Source organism: Lonchura striata, chromosome 3 (genome assembly GCF_046129695.1).
Source record: "Lonchura striata isolate bLonStr1 chromosome 3, bLonStr1.mat, whole genome shotgun sequence".
In the NCBI taxonomy this organism is placed as follows: domain Eukaryota; kingdom Metazoa; phylum Chordata; class Aves; order Passeriformes; family Estrildidae; genus Lonchura; species Lonchura striata.
The window spans coordinates 28114403-28138495 of NC_134605.1; the positions used below are offsets into that span (position 1 = coordinate 28114403).

General features: G+C 48.6%; 1 protein-coding gene and 1 long non-coding RNA gene across 12 annotated transcripts in view; one reads left to right on the plus strand and one right to left on the minus strand.

Moving 5' to 3' along the window:
- The window catches only part of LOC110477512 (uncharacterized), a 71735-nt gene that overhangs the window by 18688 nt on the left and 28954 nt on the right, over nt 1-24093 (minus strand). For 4 of the 11 annotated variants that reach the window (XR_013339674.1, XR_013339676.1, XR_013339675.1 and 1 more), the window contains exon 3: nt 7960-8048. The exons of 2 other annotated variants lie outside the window; for them this stretch is intronic. Coding sequence is in view for 1 of the 9 variants with exons in the window: in XM_077782007.1 (XP_077638133.1) it covers nt 7960-8048; nt 20199-20277 (168 nt within the window). In the remaining 8 variants the exon portion in view is untranslated. Of the gene's footprint in view, nt 1-6270; nt 6413-6749; nt 6939-7069; nt 7096-7959; nt 8049-20198; nt 20293-21420; nt 21452-23115; nt 23212-24093 lie in introns of those variants that run through there. 5 more of the 11 variants (XM_077782007.1, XR_004147993.2, XR_002466597.3 and 2 more) reach the window with 5 other exon arrangements.
- Nucleotides 12720-13584, plus strand: LOC116183381 (uncharacterized). Its single transcript, XR_004147996.2, has 2 exons — nt 12720-12880; nt 13110-13584. It is a non-coding gene; the product is annotated as an uncharacterized LOC116183381 (long non-coding RNA).

Sequence of the window (24093 nt, forward strand, 5' to 3'; positions counted from 1 at the left end):
AGTTAAATTCTTCCATTACACTAAAGAAGTCAAACAAGTTAAAATGCTGGCTCAGTAAAGAAGTAAATGCCACCTCTACTATAATTAGTAATTTAGCTAAACAGTTTGATGGTTTGAACTTTGCACCTTAGCTAAAGGAACTCTGTAAAGTAAGTTTGATTGTTCTAAAGGTAATAAGTGTAGTTTCAGTAGCAATACCCTGTATACTTCAGAGTGTGCAGAAAATAGTAGTTAAGTCAATGTTTTGTATTTCAAATGGTTTAGCAGAACAGGGGAATTGTTGGGAAGGATGGATAAATATAATTATTCATAAATAATACAGCCAGGATGAGAACAGTCCTCTCTGCTAGCTGGACAATGCCCCTGCCTATGGATGGGTCCAGGGGTCAAGTGGACTGTTCCATCTCACCCCCCAAAATGTATGGTTCACCCCGCACCTGTAACCCTCCCCTAAAACATCAAGTGCCTGTAACCCCATTGTCCCGAGCCTTGTTCCAGCCCACCTTGAAGCCCCTTGATAAGGGGTCTCAGAGGGGCAACACTCTCTCTTGGATCTTCCCCCTCATAGGACCTCCACCCTCTCCTAAAGCATCCTCCTGTCTCTCCCCTCCCCCATCTCCTTAAGCTTCACCACGTGCTGCGTCTGGCAGCTCGAAGCAGGACCTTTCTGCATTCCTAATAAACCTTATATCCCAAGAGCAGCCTTCAGAGATCTCTTGTCTCCATTCACCTAAACCGTCCTGGAGCACAGTACACCCTACATCCAACCATTTCCCAGCACTGCCAAAGCTACCACTAACCCATGTACCCATGTGTTCCATCCATGCATCTGTTAAATCCCTCCAGGAATGGCGGCTTCCCCACTGCCCTGGGAAGCCTATTCTAATGCCCAACAGTCATTCTGGACAAGAAAATTTTCCCAATATTCAACCTAAATTTCTCTTCCTGCAACATTTGAGGCCATTAATCCCATGGTATTGCCTCAGACAAACATCTGGCCAGTTTTGCTCTCAAGGTATGCAGCAAACCTGCCAGCCCCTCACGCTGGTCAGATCAGGCCCTAGGGAAGCTTCTCCAGGCTGGTTTCTGCTACCCTGCCCTAATGCTCCTTGCTTTTTCCCTGCATCCATAATTATTCACCCGCAGCACCTGAAAACTCGCATCAGTACTGGTCTTTCCTCTCATTTTTCCTCTCTACAATCCATCTGTGTGTGCGAGAGCTGGAACCGGGATAAAGCAGCAATAGCTCAGGGGAGAAAGCTGCAGGCTGAGCATCAAGGGAGAGCTCCTGCTGTGCTTTTCCCTCCCATGGCTGCTGCTGGAAAGCCCAGCAGAGATGTTCCTGCACATGGCTCTGCAGCACCCACACACCAACACCTCTGCTGGTGGGGCAGAGGGGCTGCATCCCTGCCTGTAGCCCACAGGGAATTCCCTACCCAGGTCAGACACTGCTGGCAGCCCCACAGGGGGCCAGAGAAGCCACGCACACAGCCCTGGCAGGGAGGACACACAACCTGCCTGCGTTGGCCTGCTCACAGAGGGCTGCTGCCGGTGATGGACACATCCTTATTCGTAAGTATTTAATGTTTCTTAGGAAGCACTTCTAAAAGAAATTGGTATGTAATGACAGCACTCACTGGAAAACAGGCCGATTATAAAATGCACTAACTTATCTGGTATTCATTTGAAAAGTAAATGGATGCAAGTAAAGGTGAGAGTTCACTACCAATTCAAATATTTTGCTCTAACAGGCTCTAGCACTCCTACTTTAATTCAAGCAGAAGCACAAGTATGAATAATCAAACTGGATGATGCTCATCAAAACCTTTGTGCCTTGTGCCATTTCAAATGGTCATTGAAGCTTAATGGCAAAAAATTTACATTATTCCTTTAATTTGTATTCTGTTCCTTCCTTCTGAGTGATGTGATTGTGATTATCTGTTGCCGGCTGTATTATTTTGATGCAAATGTTATGTGCTACTACAGTCCAATTTCCTGCTTCGCCCTCCCCTTTTCTTAGCCCAGGAAAGAAATAACAGCTAAAATAGTTCAGAACTGGGGAGGGATTCTGAAATAGTTCCTTAACTACCACTCCCAATTAAAGCAAACAATGCAGGGTCTTGAAGCACCCTGAAAAGCTGAAAATTAATTATTAGCTGAAGGGGGAGGGAAGTGGCTTTGCTCCCTAGACCTTCAGGGAAAAAAAAAAAAAAAAAAAAAAAAAGTGAGGGATCCCAATTCTGTCAACAAAAGAATTAGAAAAGAAAATTTGTAATTCAGTTAAAAACTCCTTTTGCTGGCACATAATCACCTAGGGATGAATGCTTTATTGAGAGGCATGGGGCTGCAAACCAAAGCTTTGAAAACAGGAGGCCCCCGGGGTGCTCCCTGCACGTAATATATGCACCGATTAATTTATTGCGCTGTGACTAATTTCCATTCCTTGTGCTCGGAGTTGCCTGGCTAATTACAGGGATGTTTTCTTAACTTGGGTAATTGCGCTGCCCGCGCACGAGCCCCACGCTGGCTTTGATGCGCCCCCATGGGGTGGCTGTGCGGGGCACCACCCTAATTAGATTGGCTTCCTTAATTAGGAGAGATGGATGTGGGGATGGTGGTGCCCAGGTCCCCACCATGCAAGCAGAAGCCTGGCAGACACCAGGATGACGCTCAGGCCCAAGCTGGGCTCTTCCAGGTTGGTGAGGACATAGCCAAAACCAAAGGACATGCCAGCATCGATGCCATCACCCATCCCACTCCCACCGGAAGGGCTAGAGCCAAGCTCCCAGCAAGAGCATCCCTCCAAACACACACATGGGGCCAGCCCCATGTGCCTGCCTGTGTCACTGCTGCTTTGACGCCAGCTCAGCCCATCTCCAAATCCGCTGCCTTGATTGTTTCTGTAGCAGTCGCTCACGCAGGCACAGTTGTTATTAGACAGATAATCACTTCCTTGAAATAATTTCAGCACTCAGCTCTAATAAAAAAGATTTCTTTGCAAGGACCCTCAGTGAAAGGGGCTCAGTACTGCTCCCTACACAGTGTGGGTCAATTGGGTTCTACTCCATCCTCTCTCCAGCCCAACAATTGCCTTTCACCCACTGAAGAGTGGCCCAATCCAGGGCCAGCTTTGAATGCTCGCCTTAATAAAAGCTTGACATGTGAAATTTTGCTGCTTTACCCCTGCCCTAGCAAAGACTTGGTCAAGATCCTAGAAAATTAATGTCATATTGGTTAAAACCCATCCCCTGGCAGGGAAGGCCAAGGGAAGGTGGCAAAGATCTTGCTGCCAGAGACTCCTACAGGGTGGTGGTGATGGAACAATGTGGGAAGCGTCGCTTCCTGCTGGGATGTGTCGGCCTCTCTGCAGGACTGGGCCATGGCTGCATCACCCACACCCACAGGATACTGGCAGAGAGATGCCAGGGATAGGTCATCCAGCTAGAAGACTGGGCAGCACCAACAGTCCCCAGGTTGTACCCAGCCTATGGATTTCCCACAGCAGGCTCTGACAGACCCTGCACTTCTCCAAGGTGACTTAAACTATCATCCAGCTGAAGATGCTTTCCTCCAGGCATTTGGGACCTCTGGCCACTTGAGGAAACATAGTCATTTTCCTTTTATATTCAAATACACAAACCAAGTGTTTCAGCTCCTGTTCAAAGGTGAAGTGTGACCTAGTTTCACACACAGAAACACATGAGAGAAGGAGAAATTCAGTGTCTCTACTACAGAGTGAATTGACATGGACACCCAGGCAGGCGTGGATCCAGCACCGTAGATTCTCTCCACAGCTGCCCAGCCAGACCCTGGGTGCAGCCCTCCAGCAGCCTCCTTCCCAACACACCAACAGGCTGGAGGGCTTGGAACAAGTTTGGGAGCTTGGTGTGTTTGCCAAGCCGGCTCCATGGAGCCTGTTGTGCAAAGCCAGCCATTCCCAGGTGGATTTTGAGGCGAGGAGCCTGTGGCTGCCAGCATGCAGTGCATGGGGCTCTTGTGGCCCACTAGGCACCATGGGTGCATGGGAGATGCTCACATGTGTGAAGCATCTTCTCAGGCTCACGCTCACTGTGAAAAAGAAAATAAAAAGAGTCTCCCCCCTCCAACAGCCTTCAGCATCTCCTTTCTAATAACTTGGCATATTCACTTAATACAGGCCAGCTCCTTCCAAGTCGTTAGCAGCAGCAGGAGACACAGCCGGAACGCTGACCTGGTTTGCTTGCCAAGACAGAGCAAAGAGAAACCTTCACATAATCATTTCCAAACATTAAAATGGCTCCATTGTCATTATAGCTGAGAGATTGAATTCGCCTCATCAAAGCGGCGTATGACAGGTGACTCAATAGGCTGGTGCCAAGCGCGGAGGCAGGAGATTAGCAGGGCACTGATATCATTATTTCCGCCTATCACAGATTCGGCAGGGAGGCAATTGTAATTTCTGGGCTTATTAGTCTGCATTCGCAGGAAAAAACCTGGTGATAAACCTCAGTGTGACAGCCAGGCATTTGTGCAGCAAGTGCTGTCACAGTGACACTTGGAAAATGCCAATGTGGATACGTTCTCCTAATCCCCCCTAATGGAGGTTAAAGCCTGGCACAAAGACACTCTTATGACTGATCGGGACACTAATAACATTTGCATTTTTAAGTTAAATATAGTAAGTAAAGAGTAAGTCTCCTCTATGAGCCTTGGGCAATTAACTCAGCCTCAGAAGGATGAAAGCTGAGCGGAGGTTCCAGCCAGCCGGGCTTTCTCCCACGGTGGGTCAGCATTCCCAGAGCTCCCATGTCCCCTCTCTGTGCTCTCTGTGTCCTGGGGTGGCATCTGGCACAGCAAGGGAATGTTGACTTGTGGGGGCCGGGGCTGAGCAGGACTTCTGGCCCAGGGCTGCCCTTTCCCCCAGCAGAGGAGATGCTTCCGGGGCTTTCACACACTATTACAGGCGGTTTTGCTTCAAATGGACAGAACTCTTAAGGGTTTTTTCCCTGCCCCACGGTGCCAGTTGGGCTTGGAGCTCCTGTGGGAATTCCTCCCAGACAGGAGCCCAGCACGTGTGCCACGGACATGCACACACACGTTCTCCACAGGAATTTCTTAAGGAAAAGAATAATTACAGGTGGTAAACTGTTACTTTTCCACATTTAAATAAGAGACCAATTAAGAAGACTATGTAATTCAATTCTGGAGTGAGTGCCACTGAATTCAATTTGTTTCAGGTCAATGAATATAATGTGAAGTTATTAACAAAAAGGTCAGGGACTGCATATAAAATATACACACATGACACAGGCAGAGTAATTAGTACACATTTCACATGTTCTGCTGCTCAGACATATGGTGTAGAAAACCTGAGCAGGATTAAATTGTAATAAATGTTCCCTTCTCCCTCCCACCAGCTCCCTATTTAAATAGGGTTTATGGCTATTTCCCCAGTGTTCCTGGGATCTGCCAGAGGCTGATGACCCACAGACCACACAGCAGCTCTGGGGTGGGCCCCTTGGTCAGGGCAAAGCTCCCAGGAAAGTTGGGACTCTCCCAGGGCAAGAGATCCCCATGGAGCAGTTCAAGCCACAAGCCAGAAGCGCTGGTGTGGGGACAGTTTTTGGGGATCTTGTTCCTCACATGCTGCTCATCATCGTCGCCCAACGGAGCCACACCTTCGTGGCACCATCACCAAGAATTACTCTCTCTGAGCCTGTTGGCTACAAGTGCACACTCAGTGTGAAGTTACTGCATTAATGATAATAAAATATTCAAATTATATACTTAAGCAGTGGTTGAATTTGAAAAAGTAAAGTGGTGAAAAATGGTGAAAAAGTCCATAACACACATTAAAAAAAAAAAAAAAAAAAAAAAAGGAGGATAATAAAGCCCAAAATTTCTTTTTGACCCTAAGCTTGAGTATTGGACACCTGGATTCTCTTGCAGGTAAAGATGCACTTTCATAGGGGAGGAACACGAGGACTTGGGGAAAATTCCTCTAAAAGTTACAGGAAGAAATCCCAAGGTACGAGAACTCTGCCCTGCACCAGAGGTGCTCTGGTGTCTAGTCAAACCTGCTAGAGATTCTCTGCTGGTAAAGGATAACCCAGATGTTATGGTTTGTGTGCTCCAGTGTTTTCCTTGGCATCTTGTGCTCAGAACGAGATATGCAACCCATTTCCCAAGTTATGCTTTACCTCCAGTGTGGCCTGATGTGCTAAGGAAATGAAGTAGTTTGTGCATATTGACTAATAATTACCATTTACTACTGAACCTGGAAGCAGAATCCTCAGCTGGAAATATTTATTTTACCCATTATTCCTGTTTGGGTTTTGTGAAGCTGGCTGCAGAAAGCAACAGGAAAAGCAGGAAGTGGAGAGCTCCAGGAATGGTAAGGGCAACCCTGGATCCATACAGGTTTAGGATTTGTCTGCAAAGAGGGAATTGTGAAGTGACATTGGCTCGTACAGGTTCAGGGGTGAATTACACCTGAGATGGGTGCGTTAATAAATGTTGCATTGGCCAGGTATTCCCATCAGAATCTCATGTCCAGAGCAATCAGCAGGATTCTCTGAGTTTGCTCCCAGGAGACCCAGATCAGTGTTCATAGGGCAGCCTGTCCTTAAATCAGAGAGAGGAGCCTTGTGAGGTCTGGCCACAGCTCGGCTCTTCAGCTGTCTCGGCCTGTCTCTCACCCCATTTCTCCCTGCCGCAGCCCCTGGGGGACACCCCATGGGGAATCCCACTGGGAAATGGGGCTGCACAGCAATCCCATGCACAGCAGCAGCCACCAGGACACCCTGTAGGTGGCACCGCCCAGGCAAAGCATAACCTCCCCGGGCTGTTGGGACAAGGTCTGGCCAGTACTGCTGAAACTGGTGGATTTCTCCCCACTTCCAAAATCCAACATCCCATATTCACCCACAAGAGAAGTGGACAGTGGAAGGACAGCTCACCTGAATATACGAGGTGGAGATGCAAAAAAAAAAAAAACCAACAAAAACCCCAAAACAAAACAAAACAAAAAACCAAACAACAACAAAAAAAAAAAAAAAAAAAAAAAAAAAAAGAACAAAAAACACCCAAACAAACAAACAAACAAACAAGAGAAATCTATTTTGTTGTTAATTAAGATGTCATTCCCTCCTAACCAGCCACTTTGCTCTACCTCTGATTCCTTAGTTTTTAAAAGCACAAAAGCAATTTACTCTCCATTTTACTGCTTGGCTGTGTTGGAACAGAACAAGTAAATAAAAAGCAGGGAAATATCTACATGAAGCCTTTGTTTTTTTCTTTTTCTCCCCTTCCCTTCCGAATCTTCTGTTTCTCTACACGCTAAAACCCCATACAGCGTAACTCCCCATGACCACAGCGGTTCCGAGCGACGCTGCCGCCCCTCTCCGTCCCCTCGGTGCCTCGGGCTGGGTTTTATGTGAACACCCCAGGGATCGCTGCCTGGCATTTTCCCAGCCGGGGGGTAGGAGCAGACCTCCCAGGCTCTGGCCACCGCGGCGGCCACGCGCGGTGCGGGCGGAGGAGACATCCCGCTCCCGCTGCCTGCCCACAGGGTCGCTGCCCCCGCTCTGCAGCCTCTCAGCGCTCCCGCTCCTCAGCACTCTCATTAACTGAGGATTGCGAATGGGTCAGCAGATCTATACACTTTTGTGCTCCTCGGCCTGCTTTATTTATTTCTTTCTTTTGCAGGATGCTGAATAACTAACCTTTCCCTCAATAGGCAGATTTAAAAAAAAAAAAAAGGATCCATCACACAGCAGCAGGATAGCCTTGCTCTGTTTTGACCTTTCTGAAATTAATTTCCCAATCTTAGCTTTCAAAATCAGAGATTGAAAAGACCTATTAGATCAGCCAATCCATCTTATCACTAGTACAGCAGCAAGCAGAGACCCCAGCCAAGTGCTTCTTCATGCAGGGAAAATATTCTGGAATAAGATGGGGCATGAATTTAAAGTGAAATACCTGTTCTGGAATATTCTGCATGTGGACGCATACTCTGGAATAACTGCAGCTGATCTGGACTTTGCTCAGTTGACACCTGGAGCTGCTTACTGGAACAGAGGGGAGAAAAAAAAAAATCCCATTTTAGGAGAAGAAGTCATTTTTATGGTGTAGCTCTGCAAAATAATTCTCCTCTGAGCCTTTTTTCCCAGGCAGGCTGTCACTCCCAGGGCAGCACCAGTGAGGACGAGAGGGACTGGTGCTCAGAGAAATTACCCCATGACTTGCAAGGATGTGGATCAGGACACAATTCTGGTCTGCAGCTACTCCAGGAGCCTGGGATATTAACAGGCACCTCTCCCAGCCTGCAATGTAGCTCCTTTTCTGGGAACACAGCTTTTCTCAGTGGGTCCCGATTTTTCCAGACAACAAAAAACTTGGGGGTAAACCCCTGAATCTTACGGTTTGCACCACCTGAGTTGCCCTGGCCAGCACTGCCAGCTCATGGTGGGGGTCCCCAGGAAGGCCCCTTGGTGAAGGGAGTGCTCCTGCTGCCACACATCCCTCTCCTCCCATTCCCCTTGGAATCCCTGGGGCACTGAAGGTTGTGTTTTAATGCCAGCAGTGTTGATTTGGAGGGAACAGGTCACCACCCTGTGCTGACCTTGGTGTCCACCTCCATCCTGCCCCCCCACTGCCCAGCAATGGCTAACAGGCTTGGCCATCTCCAGTGTGGCATTCCCAGGGCTCCTGGGCACGTCTGCGGGGTTTGGATGCACAGGGGAGCACCGAGGGGAATCCCGCTTCTCGAAAACAAAGCAGACCTTGCAGCAAGTCTGGTCACACCAATCTGCCCAACTTTGGCCATGCCCCAGGTGGTTCAGGGAGGTGGCTAGAGCAGCAGCACATGGAGCCCAGGTGTGGCCTGTCTTCACTGGAGCAACACCACAGTCACGCAGGGACGGGGGGAGCCGCTGGCGATGCCGAGCGGTGCTGTGGCTGTCACAGGTATCGGTGCTGGGAGACGGGAGAATGCATTCCAGGTGTGTGGAAAGGAGCTCCTCTCCATGAAATGCTGACACCTGCATGAGTGTGTTCACTGAGAAACTGGGAGTTCACCAACAGGTGCCTGGCAGTTTAAAGCCTCGCTACATTTCCTTTCAGTGCTGTGGTTTGGTGAACAGCTCTATTTTCCCATGGAAAGCCCTCTGTTCTGCCTTGGCAGCTCCTGCCCTATGCACCCACCATCCTGGCAGGAAGAACTGCCACCACCCCCTGATCAGGGAGTACCGAGAGCACACAGCAACGGGTGCAGCAAACTTTGGGCACTCAACAAGTCCTCTCTGCACACAGTCAGGGCCGAAAGATCAATATTGACACTTTAGATGATTTCTCTCAATTTGTTTTTTCTTCAATTGCTGGGGCAAAGTTCCACTTTCCCAATATCTTGGGTTCTCGGCTAATAGAAACAAATAAAGTGAAAGCTTCTGTCCACAATGGGTGAGGAGCATCCATTGTCAGCAGGCGCTAATCGGATTAAATTAGCTCCTGGCTCTATTGCTCGGGGATAACTCACTCCTAAATTTTTTCCCATCTCAAGGGGATGGGCCATTGTTGCTTTTTCCTCCCCTTTTTCCTATTTAAATCTGACAGATAGAATGAGGAACGGCTGGAGCTGATGGCGGTGCCTGCGCCTCAGGAACAAAGAGCGGAGCCCAGCCCGGGGCTGTGGCCGGGCCCCCAAGGCCCTTTTCCCGGCCGGAGCCGCTCGGGCATCGCCGCCTCTGCCCTCTGGAAACCTTATTTAAAGCCCGGACGCGGCCGGGCAGGAAAAGAACCGCGGCAGTCCATGCTCAGGTCTCTCCCAATTAGCATTTTAATTCGTACCCCTGGCACCAGCCCCTTGGAAGGAGCTGCAGCAGCAACCACGTTCCAGTGAGCAGCCCGAAGAGAGAGACGGCCTTAAATAATGCCACCTTCAGAGGGAGGCCCCGCGCACCGCTAGCTACATTTTGCCCAGAGTCTGATAATTTTCAAGGCTATTGGCAACCTGGGAATTTTCCTGCCTTATCACCAGGGCTCAGCTAACTTCAGTAACACTAATCAGAGCTGGAATCATTCATTCAAGGATTGCATGATCATGTTTTTCTTTAGCGGTGACAGCTGCCTGAGCCGCATTAGCAATGCAGATGAGTCAGCCTAATAGGTTAATGCAGAACACGCGAAAATTAGGTTTAATCCCCAGTGAAATAATCTAACATTTTCACATTTCTTGATGTTGGGATAGAGACATTGGTGGTGACTCAATTAGGTGTAATGTAGATCAAAGCAAATTTACCTTCTGGCTGAACCTTCCCCGTAGATAGACGAATACAAGGGTTCTTTACTAATTGGCCAATGGCTGTGCGGAGAATTATACGAAAAATGCGCGCTGCGCAGGAATGGGGTCTGGAGCTGGGCACGGCCGGGCTCTGCCAACTCCAGGCACGGCGCTGAGCATGCAGCCCCTGCTCCTCTTCGTGGGGCGCTCACAGATGAAGACGTCTGGGGGCTTTCTGTAGTTTTATTTTATTTCCAACCCCCGTCCCCCACCCCCCATTCGTTTTTAATGTCCCATGCCGCAATATCCCCGGCGAGGTTTGAAAGACCTTGTATGACAAAAGGAGCATATAAAGGAGAGGAAGAACCCCACCCACCGGTGCGTGCCCGTCTAATGTTTTCATTCCCGGGGAATAACATATCAAACAGCAATCGCTTTCAGTCATAAAGGGAGGGGAACAAAAAATTACATGCCCTCAGTTGCCAAATTATTTTTTGCCTTGACATCTTAATTCTTAATCCTTGTGTGTGGTCAAATCAGCCTACTATAGACAACCAATCAAGCAATTATTCCTAAATTATATTTGCCCAGCTCACATTGATTGGTTATTCTTTTCTTATTGGGTAAGCTCATTAATTCTGAGCAGCTTGCTTATTATGCTTTCCACATTATTTTCCTTCGGAGCCTATCTACTCACACCAGCCTGCTGATGTTTCAAGATGCCACGCAGAAAAAAAAGGCCGAGTGATCTATTGCATTGTCTCTTCCAGCAATTACAATTCACATTGCTGATTAACTTTGATGTGAAAACTAATGAGATAAGGCAAGTTATCAAGGCGGACCTGATCGTCATCTCATTTATAGAGCATTTGCCATCAGTGAATGACAAAAACTAATGAAGATGTATCTGACAGCAGGCTGAGCCGTGGCCGAATTTCGTTTCTCATCAGCGAGTGCTCTGCTTGGAACTCATCAGTCTATCTGAAACATGTGGAAATTAGCTTAATAATGAAAACACTTCATCCAAATAGACAAATGTTTACATTAAAACAGCTACGTGATAAATAGATGTTAAAGATTTTATGCCTTCTTGAGTCTAAACAATGGAGCACAAAATATGTTCTCATATTCACTAAATCATGCCCATAAAGCTCCCTCCCCACGTGCCGCTGCCGTACCTGCGGGCTCCCCGCTCTGTGGTTCATGGAGATTGCTGGGCTGCGGCTAGAATGATTCGGGCTGTAAGTCAGGGATGCCTGTCCAGGACTGGGCAGGGAGAGGGGGGCTGGCCCTGCCCATACCTGGGGCACACAGCTCCCAAAAGCAGCTTTTTAGTGCTTTTTTAGTTAGAGGCGCTGCTGCTTTATACTGACATTTGCCCAGCGTAGAAAAGGGATCCAGAGTCCCCCCGAACAGAGTATAAAGTACAGGCATAATTCATGTAAATACAGCAACGTTTCTTTCCCGAGCCGTCACCAAAAAGCCGCCTGCAGTATCAGCCTAGTTCAGAAATGTGATAAAAGGGAGGCAGGCAGAGCTGATCCCATTTTTAATATTGTGGCTTTAGTATCTTTATTTATGAGAGGCTATTTCATATTTGTCGGGCACTATTTCACACGCTTCTGCTATGCCCAAACGTATCCCCAAGATGTTTTAATATCTGGAATAAAATATTCGTCCACAATACTGGTATCAGAACAACACTATTTTTAATTAAAAAAGACAGGCATATACAAGGCGGAAGGGTGAATCTCTCACTTCAAAAATTATTATAAAAACTGTGATACTTCAATTAAAAGAAAGAATTGGCAAAAGATTCTCTTCCTTTACCATGATATTTCCCTCTCCCTGAAAAAATATATACGGACAGGCTATAAAGCATCGCCTCCTCCAGGAAAAAAACAAATCCAAGCACGTTATCCCCAGTGCAAGAGGAACTTTAAATTTGATTTTAAAAACCGATTATCCAAAGAAACTCTAAAAAACCCAAAAAACCTTAAAAACCCAGAATCTTTTCAGAAAAAGCACAGGAGCTCCTATAAATTCCGTGCAGCGATGGCTGCGTGCACACACGTGGAAAACCCAGCGGAGTTCCCGGCCGGCTCGGGCCGGGAGCGCGGCGGGTGCAGCCCCGAGGCGCCCCCAGCCCTTTCTCCCTGCCCGTCCCTGGCTCGCCCGGGAGGACATCCGGGGGGCGGCCCCGAGCCGCCCCGGCTCCGAGATGCCCCAGCATTGTGCGGCACAAATTAGCCCGCACAAAGGGCCCGCATCCCGGCTAAGTTAAAAGAAAAGCCTGCTAGGAAGCGCCGGCAACAAATTACTCCTTCAGCGCTGGATTAAATGTAAAAGCCCTTCACTGAGCTGCAGATAAATCCTGTGCGCTAGAAGGAACCATAAAAGTACTTGTTCAAGAGCTACAGGCACAAGTGGAAAATTGACCCCAAAGATTTTTTTTTTTTTTAAAAAGTAGACGAAGTTTATAAAATTTCTGCCGACGCAGGAAGAGGGTCGCGGCAGCGCGGCCACGCTCGGCAGCGCGGCGCTCCCGGCTGCCGCGGCCGGGCACCGGAGCTGGACACGTCTGCGGTCACTGGAGCGAGCATTCCGTGAAATACCAGCAAGGTTTGCTTGGTGCTTTGGAGGGCTTTTGCTTTGTGTGTCTCTCATTTGTTTGATTTGTGTTTTGTCGGGTTTTTGGTCGGGTTTTGTTTGGGAGATTTTCTTGTTCCCTTTTTCCCCCTTTCTTATACCCAGCTAATGAAGCAAAATGGTTTCGCTTTCACCACTCGCACACAGAGTGGGAAAACACTGCTCCCGTCCTCATTTCCCTTTTCCCCACATGCCTCGCAAGCCTGCCCAGCATCGCCGTGAGACTCCCCCAGCAGCGCGGGATGCTCCGAGCGGGCAGGACGCAGCCGTCTCCCTTCGGTGCGTAACAGTGCGTGTCACCTGGGCACGGTTTATCGCTCCGGCTGCACAGCCATTGTTTTATATTTCTCAAGTGCCAGCCTGGCCACGGCAGCGGTCCTGTTGGCTGCCCGGGTGTGTATCTACGTGTGCCCGCGCGGAGGGACGGACGGGGAGAGGAATGCCGCTCCTCCCTCCCCCTCCCCGGCCTTTATCCTGGCCGCCTATTTTAATAAATAATTATAGGCAACTAAAGGATTTGTTCATTCCAAAAGGTCTCCCCTTCATATTTCTCAGAGGTTCAGCTCAAGGAGACACCGTGATAATAAGGCTGACTCGGGATTCCTACTCCACAATGTCATTATGAGCTACCATTTAAAATGGAAAAAAAAAATAAAGTCTGTATATTATATATAAAAGCATTACAAGGTTAGTGTCTCAGCTTGGGGAATATTTAATGCTGCTGGGAAAGCAGCACTGCTGCTCTGAGGAGAAGGAAAAAGGAGAAAAAAAAACCACAACAAACGAAAAATCCTTTCTGAAACACAAGCCTACAAAAAAGATGCTGGGAGCGAGCACGGAGATCATTTGCATTTCCAATGACTAGGACTAATCCTCCGCTACCATAACACGTTTATATTTTCTTACTAGTTTTCCTATTTGTCTCTCTTTTTTTTTTTTTTTTTTTTTTTTTTTGGGTTGTAGCTTTTCCTCCCGACTCTGTCCCCAGCTCCTCAGCCTGTTATTGTTTGGCTCAGGGCTGGATCACCCGGGGCTGCTGACAGCCCGGCCCCTCCACACTGCCCAGGCCCCACAGCCGGGAAAGCCTGGATGCCTCACACGCACAGAGAGCCTGGGTGATTCGCCAAGGAGCTTGGCTCTGTTAGGGTTTGTTAAGAAACATTTCTGGAGGCAAGGAAGGGCTTTTTGTCTGGTGCCTGGGGCACGGCTCAGGCAGAGAGCAGCCGCAGCAGTATCTCACCCCTGGCATGGGCACCTCAGGAACCAGCCAGCCCTGTCACTCCCCAAAAGCCACCTTGGGCTGCCCTGGGACTGGCAGGGAGTGGAACCCCTCAGCAGAGAAACAGGCACCCGCCCGGGGGGGCTGTTCCCGAAAACCCGCACTCCTGGGCAAGGAGCATGGTGTAATCCCTGAAGCCCCGCTCCAGAGGCTCTCAGCTCTGAGCATCCCCTGAAACCGGGGCTGTGTCTCACCCCTAACTCACAGCCTCTGTCTCTGATGAGGAAATGACACAACTAAATGCCTGCTTGAGACCAGCTACTAAACCTTCCACAGTATTATCCTAAAATTTGCTAATAGTGGCTCTTTCACATAAATTAAGTGATAATGAAAAAAAGCCTTCCTTTGAATTTATATATATTTCAGCTGAGAATAATGTTTCATTTAAAATAGTTACAGCATGCCTTTTGATTTGGAGTTTAAAGTAAATAATATTTGTACATCTAAAACATACTCAAGACAAATGAAAAGCCTCTAGATGCTTTTGTATGAGATGCTGAAGAGCTCTACAAACTTAAAAGCACAACCTCAATTAAGCCCATCTTCATCTGGAAAAAAAATTAGCAACTGAAAGCTGAATATATTAGATAATGCACACTTGCAGGAGAGCATTCTCTTAGCAAAAAATTCTTGATAACCAACCTAAAGCTGGCCTTCAAGTTGCTCGATGCTAATTTTGTTTGAAACTGTTTAACTAACTCTGAATAGATATCCATATTCAACAAAGACATAATTAATGGCAACCTTTTTTTCTGCTTAGAAAACATCATAACAAGCAGAAAAGTAAAAAAAGATTTTTATAGTAACTAATTTAAGGACAAAGGGTTGACCTCTAGCATTTCATTAAATAAATGGAGTGAATGAAAGAAGAGTGACAGTATTCATCCTTGTTCAATTCAAGCAGCCAATTTCAAAATGCAAATCATAATCTGCAGATGTTGGAGCCTGATATATTTTTTTTAAATATCATTTGTTCAAGTTAAGAACATCAGACATTTGAATTTTAAATTAAAAAAAAAAAAAACCAACCAATTCCCAGCCCCAGGTTTAGGCACAGTGTGACTTCACGCTTGGAGTCGGGGTCTTCCAGGGCTCTCCTCCCTCCCCACCTCCCCAGCCATTCATTTTAGACATTATTCTCAAAACCTTTTAATGGAGAAGTTCTGCTAAGCTGCATATTATTTCTGATTAGCACACCTGGCCGGTGCCACTGCCTCTGCAGCCTGGGGATGACCGAGAACAGCTCAGAGTGGAGCCCAGCGAGCGGCTCCATCCTCCCTCCCCACCTGTGGGCACCCTGCTGCCATGGCCAGGTCGTGTCCCCATCTGCAGGGACCAAGGGGAACAGATCCTCCCTGGATTTGCTGTCATGGGGCTGCTGTGGCACAGGGAGAAGTGTCCTGGCTCTGGTCCCCATGGGCAGCAGAGCCCCAGAGCCCCTGCCTGGGGAGGTGACCAGAGCACAGGTAGCGACAACGACAGGAGGTGAGCTGACTCTGAATTTGGGAACACAACCCCAAACCTCCAGAGCCGGGTTTTCTTTCAGATGCCAAAGGACAAGGCACAGTGGGAAAGGAGGAGATTTTGGCTGGACCATGGATGATCTGCAATCCTTTAGCAGGGGAGAGATGAAGTCTCAGTCTAGCTCGACACTTGGCACGCATTTGTTCCACGGTGCTCAGGGGAAGTCAAACATATGCCAAGGCACATGGGGGAGACTGGGGGACCAGCTCCAGGTTTGCTGGGGTCACACACTGTGCTGAGTACAGATAACAGATCTATGGAGGGGTTTCTTCCTCATCCCCTTCAATGCCCTACTCCCCTGAGAAGCAATGAAATTCACCTTTCTCCCCTGAGCAAAGGAAGCTCAATAGTGACATTAAGTGACACTTTTAATGTGCCCAAGGGGACCACACGATGAGTGGCCACACCTGACACAACGACAGCATGAGCTCTTCCCTTTTCATTTCTACACCAGCTCTGACAGCTGTTTCCAGATTTGCAGGGATAAAGCACAGGTCTTGGCACTGCCGAGCCTGGACATGTGTGGGGTTTGGTTTCTCCCAGGAAATGGCTGTAGGGTGTTTGGAAGTGTTTTTGGAGAAGCATGAGATTTTAGAATTTATTTTGGCCATCGAAACACACAGAAGTTTCTGACCTCACTGAACTGCACCATAGGGCACAGTGGACCAACACTGACATTTCCTCAGTGAGCAGTTCCCTTCCTTCCTTAATAAATGGAAAAGATCTCACATTCCCACCAAACCTAGTTACTGCTAAGTTACAGTAAAGAACAACCTCTGAAAAGGCATGTATATTAATTAAATTGCTGCTGATTAGGACCCATCAGTGACTCAGAGAGTGAAGAGAGGGGCTGAAATAAATGGCCGAGGAGAGAAGAGGAGAGGAGAGGAGAGGAGAGGAGAGGAGAGGAGAGGAGAGGAGAGGAGAGGAGAGGAGAGGAGAGGAGAGGAGAGGAGAGGAGAGGAGAGGAGAGGAGAGGAGAGGAGAGGAGAGGAGAGGAGAGGAGAGGAGAGGAGAGGAGAGGAGAGGAGAGGAGAGGAGAGGAGAGGAGAGGAGAGGAGAGAGGAGCAGTGCTGTGCCGTGGCCTCACCCCAAGCAGAGCAGAGCCATTTCTGAGAGGCCAAGCACAGTTTTGTCCCAAGCTCTTCCCAAAGGCCATGAGCCCATGCCCATCCCAGCCTCACTGTCGCTGGGCATGGGCAGGAGGAAGGGCTGGGCCTTGCCAGCCCTCCTACACAAACAGACCCTGCAGCTGTTGCAGGGCAAAATAAATGACTTCCGGAGGTTATGGAGAATAAATGAATCCATTCAAGCATGAGTGAAGGGGACATTGTTTTCCCCCTTGAACAAAAAAATCCCTCCCCAACAACCTATATATTAAGGTATCAATGAACAACAAATTCATTCAGTTATGACACAGGAAATCTAAAGCAGAATGGGCTGCAAAACAAATTTGATTTATCTGTGCCACACATGCAAGAGGAAAAAATGCTTCTTGTTGGCTGCTCTGCCAGGGCTAGGGCTCCTCTTGAGGATTCCAGCTACACACAGAGTGTTTTCTGCTGGTGCTTTAGCGCTGGGTGCAAACTTGTGAGATTAAGATTGTTCCATTAGGTTTATCCTCTTCAGGGACAATGTGTGCACAATACACCTTTAAAACATATTTAAAGCCAGGCTGCAGATGCACATAATCTCCATCCTCCTGCACAACAAACAGGAGATGTGGACGTTTGGTTTTTTGTTTTTTCTGTTTTTGTTTTTTTTTTTTTTTAAGGGAGAGGAATTAATCATTCAAATAGAAATCGAGTTTTCACTGTGGAAACCTTCATTTTTATATTAGAAAATAAGAGGCAAAAACTAAAATGCAGGCTTGAGCCAGACCCGATTTCTCAAAAGGCAGTAGCTCCCTCCTCTCCCAGCTCTCAGCAGCAGCCCTGAGCCCTCCCAGGGGACCCCATCTGCTCCACCGCACGTCTGGGCATACTCTGAATCTGAGGGGACACCCTCGACCCCGGGAAGGACAGGACAGTGCCCTTCCTACCCTTGGCACTCCCATGGACCTGCTTCCCTGAGCCCACTCCCTTTTGCTGTCCAGTATTACAAACATGAAACGTGGCTGAGAAACAAAGCCCATCCTCCTCTGACTTCCAAAACATTTATGCTTAGCTGTTTCCCCCAAGTAACATAAAAAAAAAATCTCTTAAAAATGAGTGCAGCGGGTCAATCCTTCTGTAGAAATTGAATTGGTACCCAGCTGCAAGGAGCACTCGGTGGGCAGGGGAATAATCCAAAAGGTTTTAATTAGGCAAAGCAGCAATAAATGATGGAATATGAGCTTGGATGAGAACACTCAAACGTATAAATAACCGGGAAAGGCAAGATACAGCTACGCTTGGAGGGGAGATCTCCCTCCTGCCAAGGAGCCCCATAACAAGGCAGGGCACAGCGTGCCCCCTCCCAGACCCCAGGGGTTCTGCAGGAGCAGCATCCCGGGCGCAGCGGGGCACATCAATGCGGAGCACATCCCCGACCCCATGCGCAGAGCCAGCAGCCCACCCCTCCCGTCAGCCGGTGACTTCCTCCGCGTCCCGGACAGCTGCACGTCTGTCCGGCTGCGGCGCCCGAGCCGCCCCGTGCTGCCCGCGGTGCTTGGCTCCGGAGGGGTCCCCGACAAGGGCGGGATGCGGCCGGGCGCGGGGCTCCCGGCCGCTCCTTAGGAAGCAAGTCACGCTTCTGCGACAACTGCTCCTCTGTGCCTGTTTGGACTGTCCCTCCCAATTAGCAGTAATAAGGGACTCTGTAAAGATGAGCAAACACAGCGCATTCATTAGTCTCGGCGGCCCCCGCCCTCCCTTCTGGCAGCCCCGGGAGATCCCCAGGGCACTGCTCCCGGGGATGCCGAGCGCATCTCGCCCGGTCCCAACGAGCACCAGCAAAGGAAAATTAATGACAAGTCGCTCGAAGAGTTTGCCCGAAATTATGTTATTCTGCCCAAGAATTGATTACTCCCGGCCTGGAAATATGTCCAAATCAATACACGGAAGCTCAGAACAACAAAAAAAAGACATACTCTAGCCCCATTTATTTATCCACTTTTTTTGAGGAATGGCACATAATTTACTGGGTCGGAATTGCTAAGCCTTTCCAGAGCGAGGACTAATGACCAGCTGTAGGAAAGTGATGCCTCCCATCCATCTCCCAGGTGAGTCACGAGTCCCCACACACCCGCTGGTGACGACCTTGGCAGTGGCCAAGACGCACACGGTGAATGTGCCTGAGGACATCGTCAGGCAGATGGATAAGGAACTGAAACATGTGCCTTGAGGCATCCACTAAAGGAAATGCTTTTAAACCTCCCCAAAAGGATGACTGGTGTCCAGGTGGGAGTCCCTGCACACCCTGTTCCTGACTGGCCAATTTGAACCAGGCTGGAGTGCTTCGGGGTGAGCTGAAAACGATGCTGAATATCCACCACAAACACTGAAACTGTGCAGCACTTGTGGCTGGGCCTCAGCACTGCAGAACAATAACCTGCAATACCCAGGCTGTGTGGATTCAGCTCCCCAAAGCAAATGGCACAAGGGACACTACAGGACAAGGACATGTCGCGTCACCTGGGGGCTGAGCCCCAGGCCTCGGGGAGATGGCAGCACCACGTGCTGCTTTCCACAGCAAAGGCTCCCCGTGCACTTTGTGGGTGACACGCGCCTGCCAGTGTGCCCCATTTGCCAATGCTCTGCATGCTCTACGGGGTCCTGGATTTTCCAGAGCATTAAATCCTATCCCCCCTCAGAAAGCTTGGTGGCAGCTGTCATGCTGCTCACTGAGGGTGGGCGGGAGGGCTCCTGCTGCACACCATCAATGTCACTTCTGAGCCACTGGCAGATGAAGGACGAGGTGGCCCTGGCAGCCCCCGGAGCTGCCAGCACGAGCACTGAGGTGCAGCTACAGCAGCACTTCTGCAAAGACACTCACGGGGCCTCCCGTGCACTTCCACACACTGACAGGATGCTTCTGACTGCATTAAAACAGGAGAACTCAAACCTTTCTGCTCGCTGTGAGCCCTTCAAGCAAACATCTTCATGTAAAACATAGACAAGAAGCAGCAGAGCACTGCAAAAATCCAAATCCTGGGCTTGCTGGCTTCCCCTTGAGCAAACCCCTTCCTACCCAGGCTGCCCCAGACATCTCTGAGGGCATCCTGTCCCCACCCCTGGGCAACCTTGGGCTGGAAGAGAATTCCCCTTGGTCCTGTGTCACAGAGGAGAGATGCTAGGGTGGGAGAGGGAAAGAGCAAAACATAGCAGGGTTTGCAGCAAACCTTGCTGAACCCCAGCTCAGAGGCAGGGCAGGGAGAAGAGCGAGTTTGCATCCAGAGAGCCCAGCCACGCTCTGCCTGCCTGGCACTGCTGGCAAGCCCAAGCCCCCCAGCCTGAGCCCATGGCCCGGGGCTCCTGGCCAGCTGGGTGGCCGCAGCCCGGCTCTTACCCTCCTTCAGCTGCACTTGGCTCTGCTCACAGGGAATCACAGGGGATCTTTCTAGACTGAAACACTGCTGCTCCCCCATTCAGGACGGGAACATCTGTGAAAAGGGATCATTCATAATAAACTTGTGAGTGCTGGATAGGAAAAAAAAAACCTCATCCCAGAAAACAACACAGCCTTTATTTTTCAGTGCGGCTGCCTGAGCCTGCAGCACCCTGGTGGGTGGGGCAGGGAGAGCTGAGGGGCTCAGCTCACCCCCCCTGCCTGCACAGCTCAGCAGGCACGGCCTGGTCCAGTGGGACAGGACAGCAGCACCGAGGGACACATGGCAGGGCCGGGGCCCTGTTCATTCACCTGCCAACCTGCCACCCTCACAGCCTAACAGGCACAAATCCCTCCATGTGGCAGCCACACAAATGAATTTTATTACTCAATAAAATATTTGAAACAGAATAAATGGTTTTGTCAAACACTGTATCTCCTCAAATAAAAATGCACCAGCTTATCAGGAAAAACAACTGACATTCATATTCTGTGGCAAAGGTTTATTTCCCATCCCGGAGGAGAGGGGAACAGGCATCTCAATTCGGAATTCAGATATTGGCAATACAGTAACTATAGTTCTCAGAGGGTTTGTACAAATGCCAGCAAAACCAACCCCAAATCAAATTTATTAGCTGGTGGAGGTCTCTAACAATCTTACACAGTGACTGATGAAGCCGTCGGGGAATTCCTTTCAACATTTAGTGATTTAAAGCCCCTACAGAAACTTCATTGTCTGTTCCAAGACAGAAAGGGTTCCTCGGTATCCAGTACTGCTCCGACAGCAGTACTGGTGCAGGTGATATTGCCAATGTGTGCTTTCTTTCATCTGGAAATATTACTGTGAATCCTAACGAAGTCATGTGGAGATCCATAAAGGGAGGAAGCACAAATGAATTAAGAACTGCAGCCTGTGATCTGAAGGGCCTGTCTGTATTTTTATGGCAAGGCTGGGATGTTCACTTCTGCCCCGAGCATGCTTCCAGAAACAATCTAGATGTCATTCCCCACACAGCTCAGCCACTGAACACCTGCAGTCTGCTTGACACGGGCAGGGCAGAGCTGCAGGTTTTGGACGCAGCCAGCTCCCACCAAAGCACAGAACCGGGCTGGCTGTGCCGTGGCGGGTCAGAGCTGCTCTCTGGGAAAGCACCAGGACTGGGAAGGCAGCCGGACTCCCACTCTGGGAAGAGTGATGCCCTTCCTGAGGATGCCTGAGGGGAGGAAGGTGAAGGCAGTCAGTGCTCCTGTAGCACTCATACCAGGCCAGCTCACACAGAACTGCTTGTCAAAGCAATCCCAGAAATGCACAGCTCTAATTGCCAGTTTTTTTGTCATGCACGCTCACCACTGGGTCATTTGCATTTTAGCTGCTAAAATATCAAGGGGATGTTACTTAATCAATCACCACAGCTCACAAAGTCCTAAGTGAGAGAATATTTTTTGATTGTCTCTGCTTGTATTTAAACATCTCACAAACACACCAGCCAATTCTTCATTTCAATTAGGGCAATGCTGATCGTTAGCTAACTAATAAGGACCAATTTTCTGTCACAACTATTTCTTAATTAAATTCAAAACAGAGATTTCTAACCCAGATGGTCAGCAATGCTACAGATTTGTTTAAATTTGGTATCACAGTAACAAACTACTAATTAGGGTTTGTAAATACACCAATTCCCTTACGACTTAGTTGTTAGTAATGCATACAACCGGTTTATTAAAGCACTAATTGTGTCTGGCTTTACTTGGGCCTAACACATAATCCACTTATCACATACTGGTACCAACTCATTTTGAAGGGATTATGAATGAAATCATAAATGAGGTCTCGCATCTCTTTCCCGGTATGCTTAATAAAGGTTTGGTGTCATATTTAGATGACATATTTAAATTTTCTGTCCCTGATGGAGAAGGGCTCTGCAGTGACACTGACGCTCCATTCTCCAAAGGCTGTTTAACAAAAAAAAGTTTATACCTCAGCTCCATTGGGCAGCAAATTGTCCCAGCAGCCAAGCTATTTGAAAGGAGCCCCGGTGTTTCCCAGAGAAAGCACTGAATTGTTTATTTCCCACTGAAGTCAAGCTCAGCCCTTCATAGGGCCATGGGCTGGCACTGGGAGCTCACAGGACCCCTGGCCCTTTGATGGAAGGCCCTCACAAGCCTGGACCATCTTCCTGTAGAGGGATGAAGGGCACCAAACCTGGATTCCCTCCTGCCTTTACAAATGGACAGCCCTCTGGAAAAAACCCTGTTTTTTAAGGAAGGCTTTGTTCTGAGGAGCCCAAATGGGAGATACCCCACAGCTGGGGCATTGACGCCCCTCACTGCTGTGACTTTATCAAGAGTGCACAAAGTAGGAAATAAATGATAGATAACTGTGAATTGCAAGGTTATGTAAACATGGATGGGGCTCTAGAAGAATCCTATTAAACCATAAAAGAAAAGCATGGATGGTTTATCACATCACTAAGACCCAAGAATGCATTAATAAATAAAATAATAGATAACAAACCATGAGTACAAGGCTAAACTGTCTGCTATTGTGAGGATCCTGTGACAGTAGAAACAATGAAGGGGAAGAAAAAAGCTTTGTTGGTCTGCCACCAGAACCTTGTAGTGTATCTTTTATAGCCCATTTTTAATGAATTCACAGCACCTATCAGTTATTCTCTGCCCAAATCCCTCATTTTCCTCCCTCTTGAATGCAAATTCCCATATTGCACTCTGCCTTCACCATGACTTCCCCTGTTAAACTCGGGGGCTCTCTGGGTTTCAATGGTTTTTCACCCACAGCCAGAACAGGTCTCTGCTTTCATATTTCCAAAGGGTTTTCAGGATGGTAACAAAAGTGGGGCTTAATGCAAAACAGGAGTACCTCTGAGCCTTGCTGCATCCTTTGCTTCTTCTGTGACAGGAGGGTGAATGCCCAGACAGGTCTGATTCAGACCAGAGTGACAATGCCTAGACGTGCCTGCAAGGGAAAAAAACCCCAAACACATGAAAGCTGCTGCTCCTCTTGCTGTTTTCCAGCAAATAACGCTGAGAATTGTTGGAAGGGACTTCATATTAATCCAAGAGATAGTACCCTCTTTGTAGACACTACTGAGACTCACTAACAATTTATTTTCACTGCACTGTGGGGGGTTTTATCATTGAATAAGGACCTGGGATACATTTACTGTAGATTACTTTTATTTTTACTACAGTGTCGTTATATACAGAGCACTAAGGAGACAGGGCTGACTACGATGTGCTCGGCAGTAAAACCCCTTGGTCCTGCCTTTAGCAGAATCCAAAATCCTGATCAATTTCCATGTAAAAAATCCCAAAGACTCTGTGCTGCTGGGCTGGCAGCTCAGTGTGGCACCGACATCTTGCAGGAGCACAGCCTTGACAAGGCTGGCAGAGGCAGAAGAGGACCTGTGTTAAAGATGGGGAATGTGGCACAGCACAACGGATGCCCAAAGTTTCAGAGTTCTTTTTGTGGCAAACCCCACCTGCAGCAGGTCCCCAAGGAGCCTGCACTGGGCCTAGTTTGAGGCTCACACTGGAATCTCCTCCTGCCTTCTTACTCTTCACAGTCCCAGAGGATGTTGCAGGTAGGCAGGAGAAGCCTTTCTGCACTCTGAGAAAATGGAATTAAAGAGATCTGACCGAACCCCAAGCACTAGACAGAAATCTGGATTTGCCTTTTCCTGGACGATTCACACTCATGATCCCAGCAGTTCTTGGTACCTGTCCCACCAGCGCATCCCTGTGAGCTTTTGGGGGGTCCTGCAGGACAGCCACACCACACAGTCCCTTGTCCCCAGAGAAAGGACAGGGGCCACTTCTACTCTCCTTAGCTGGGTGC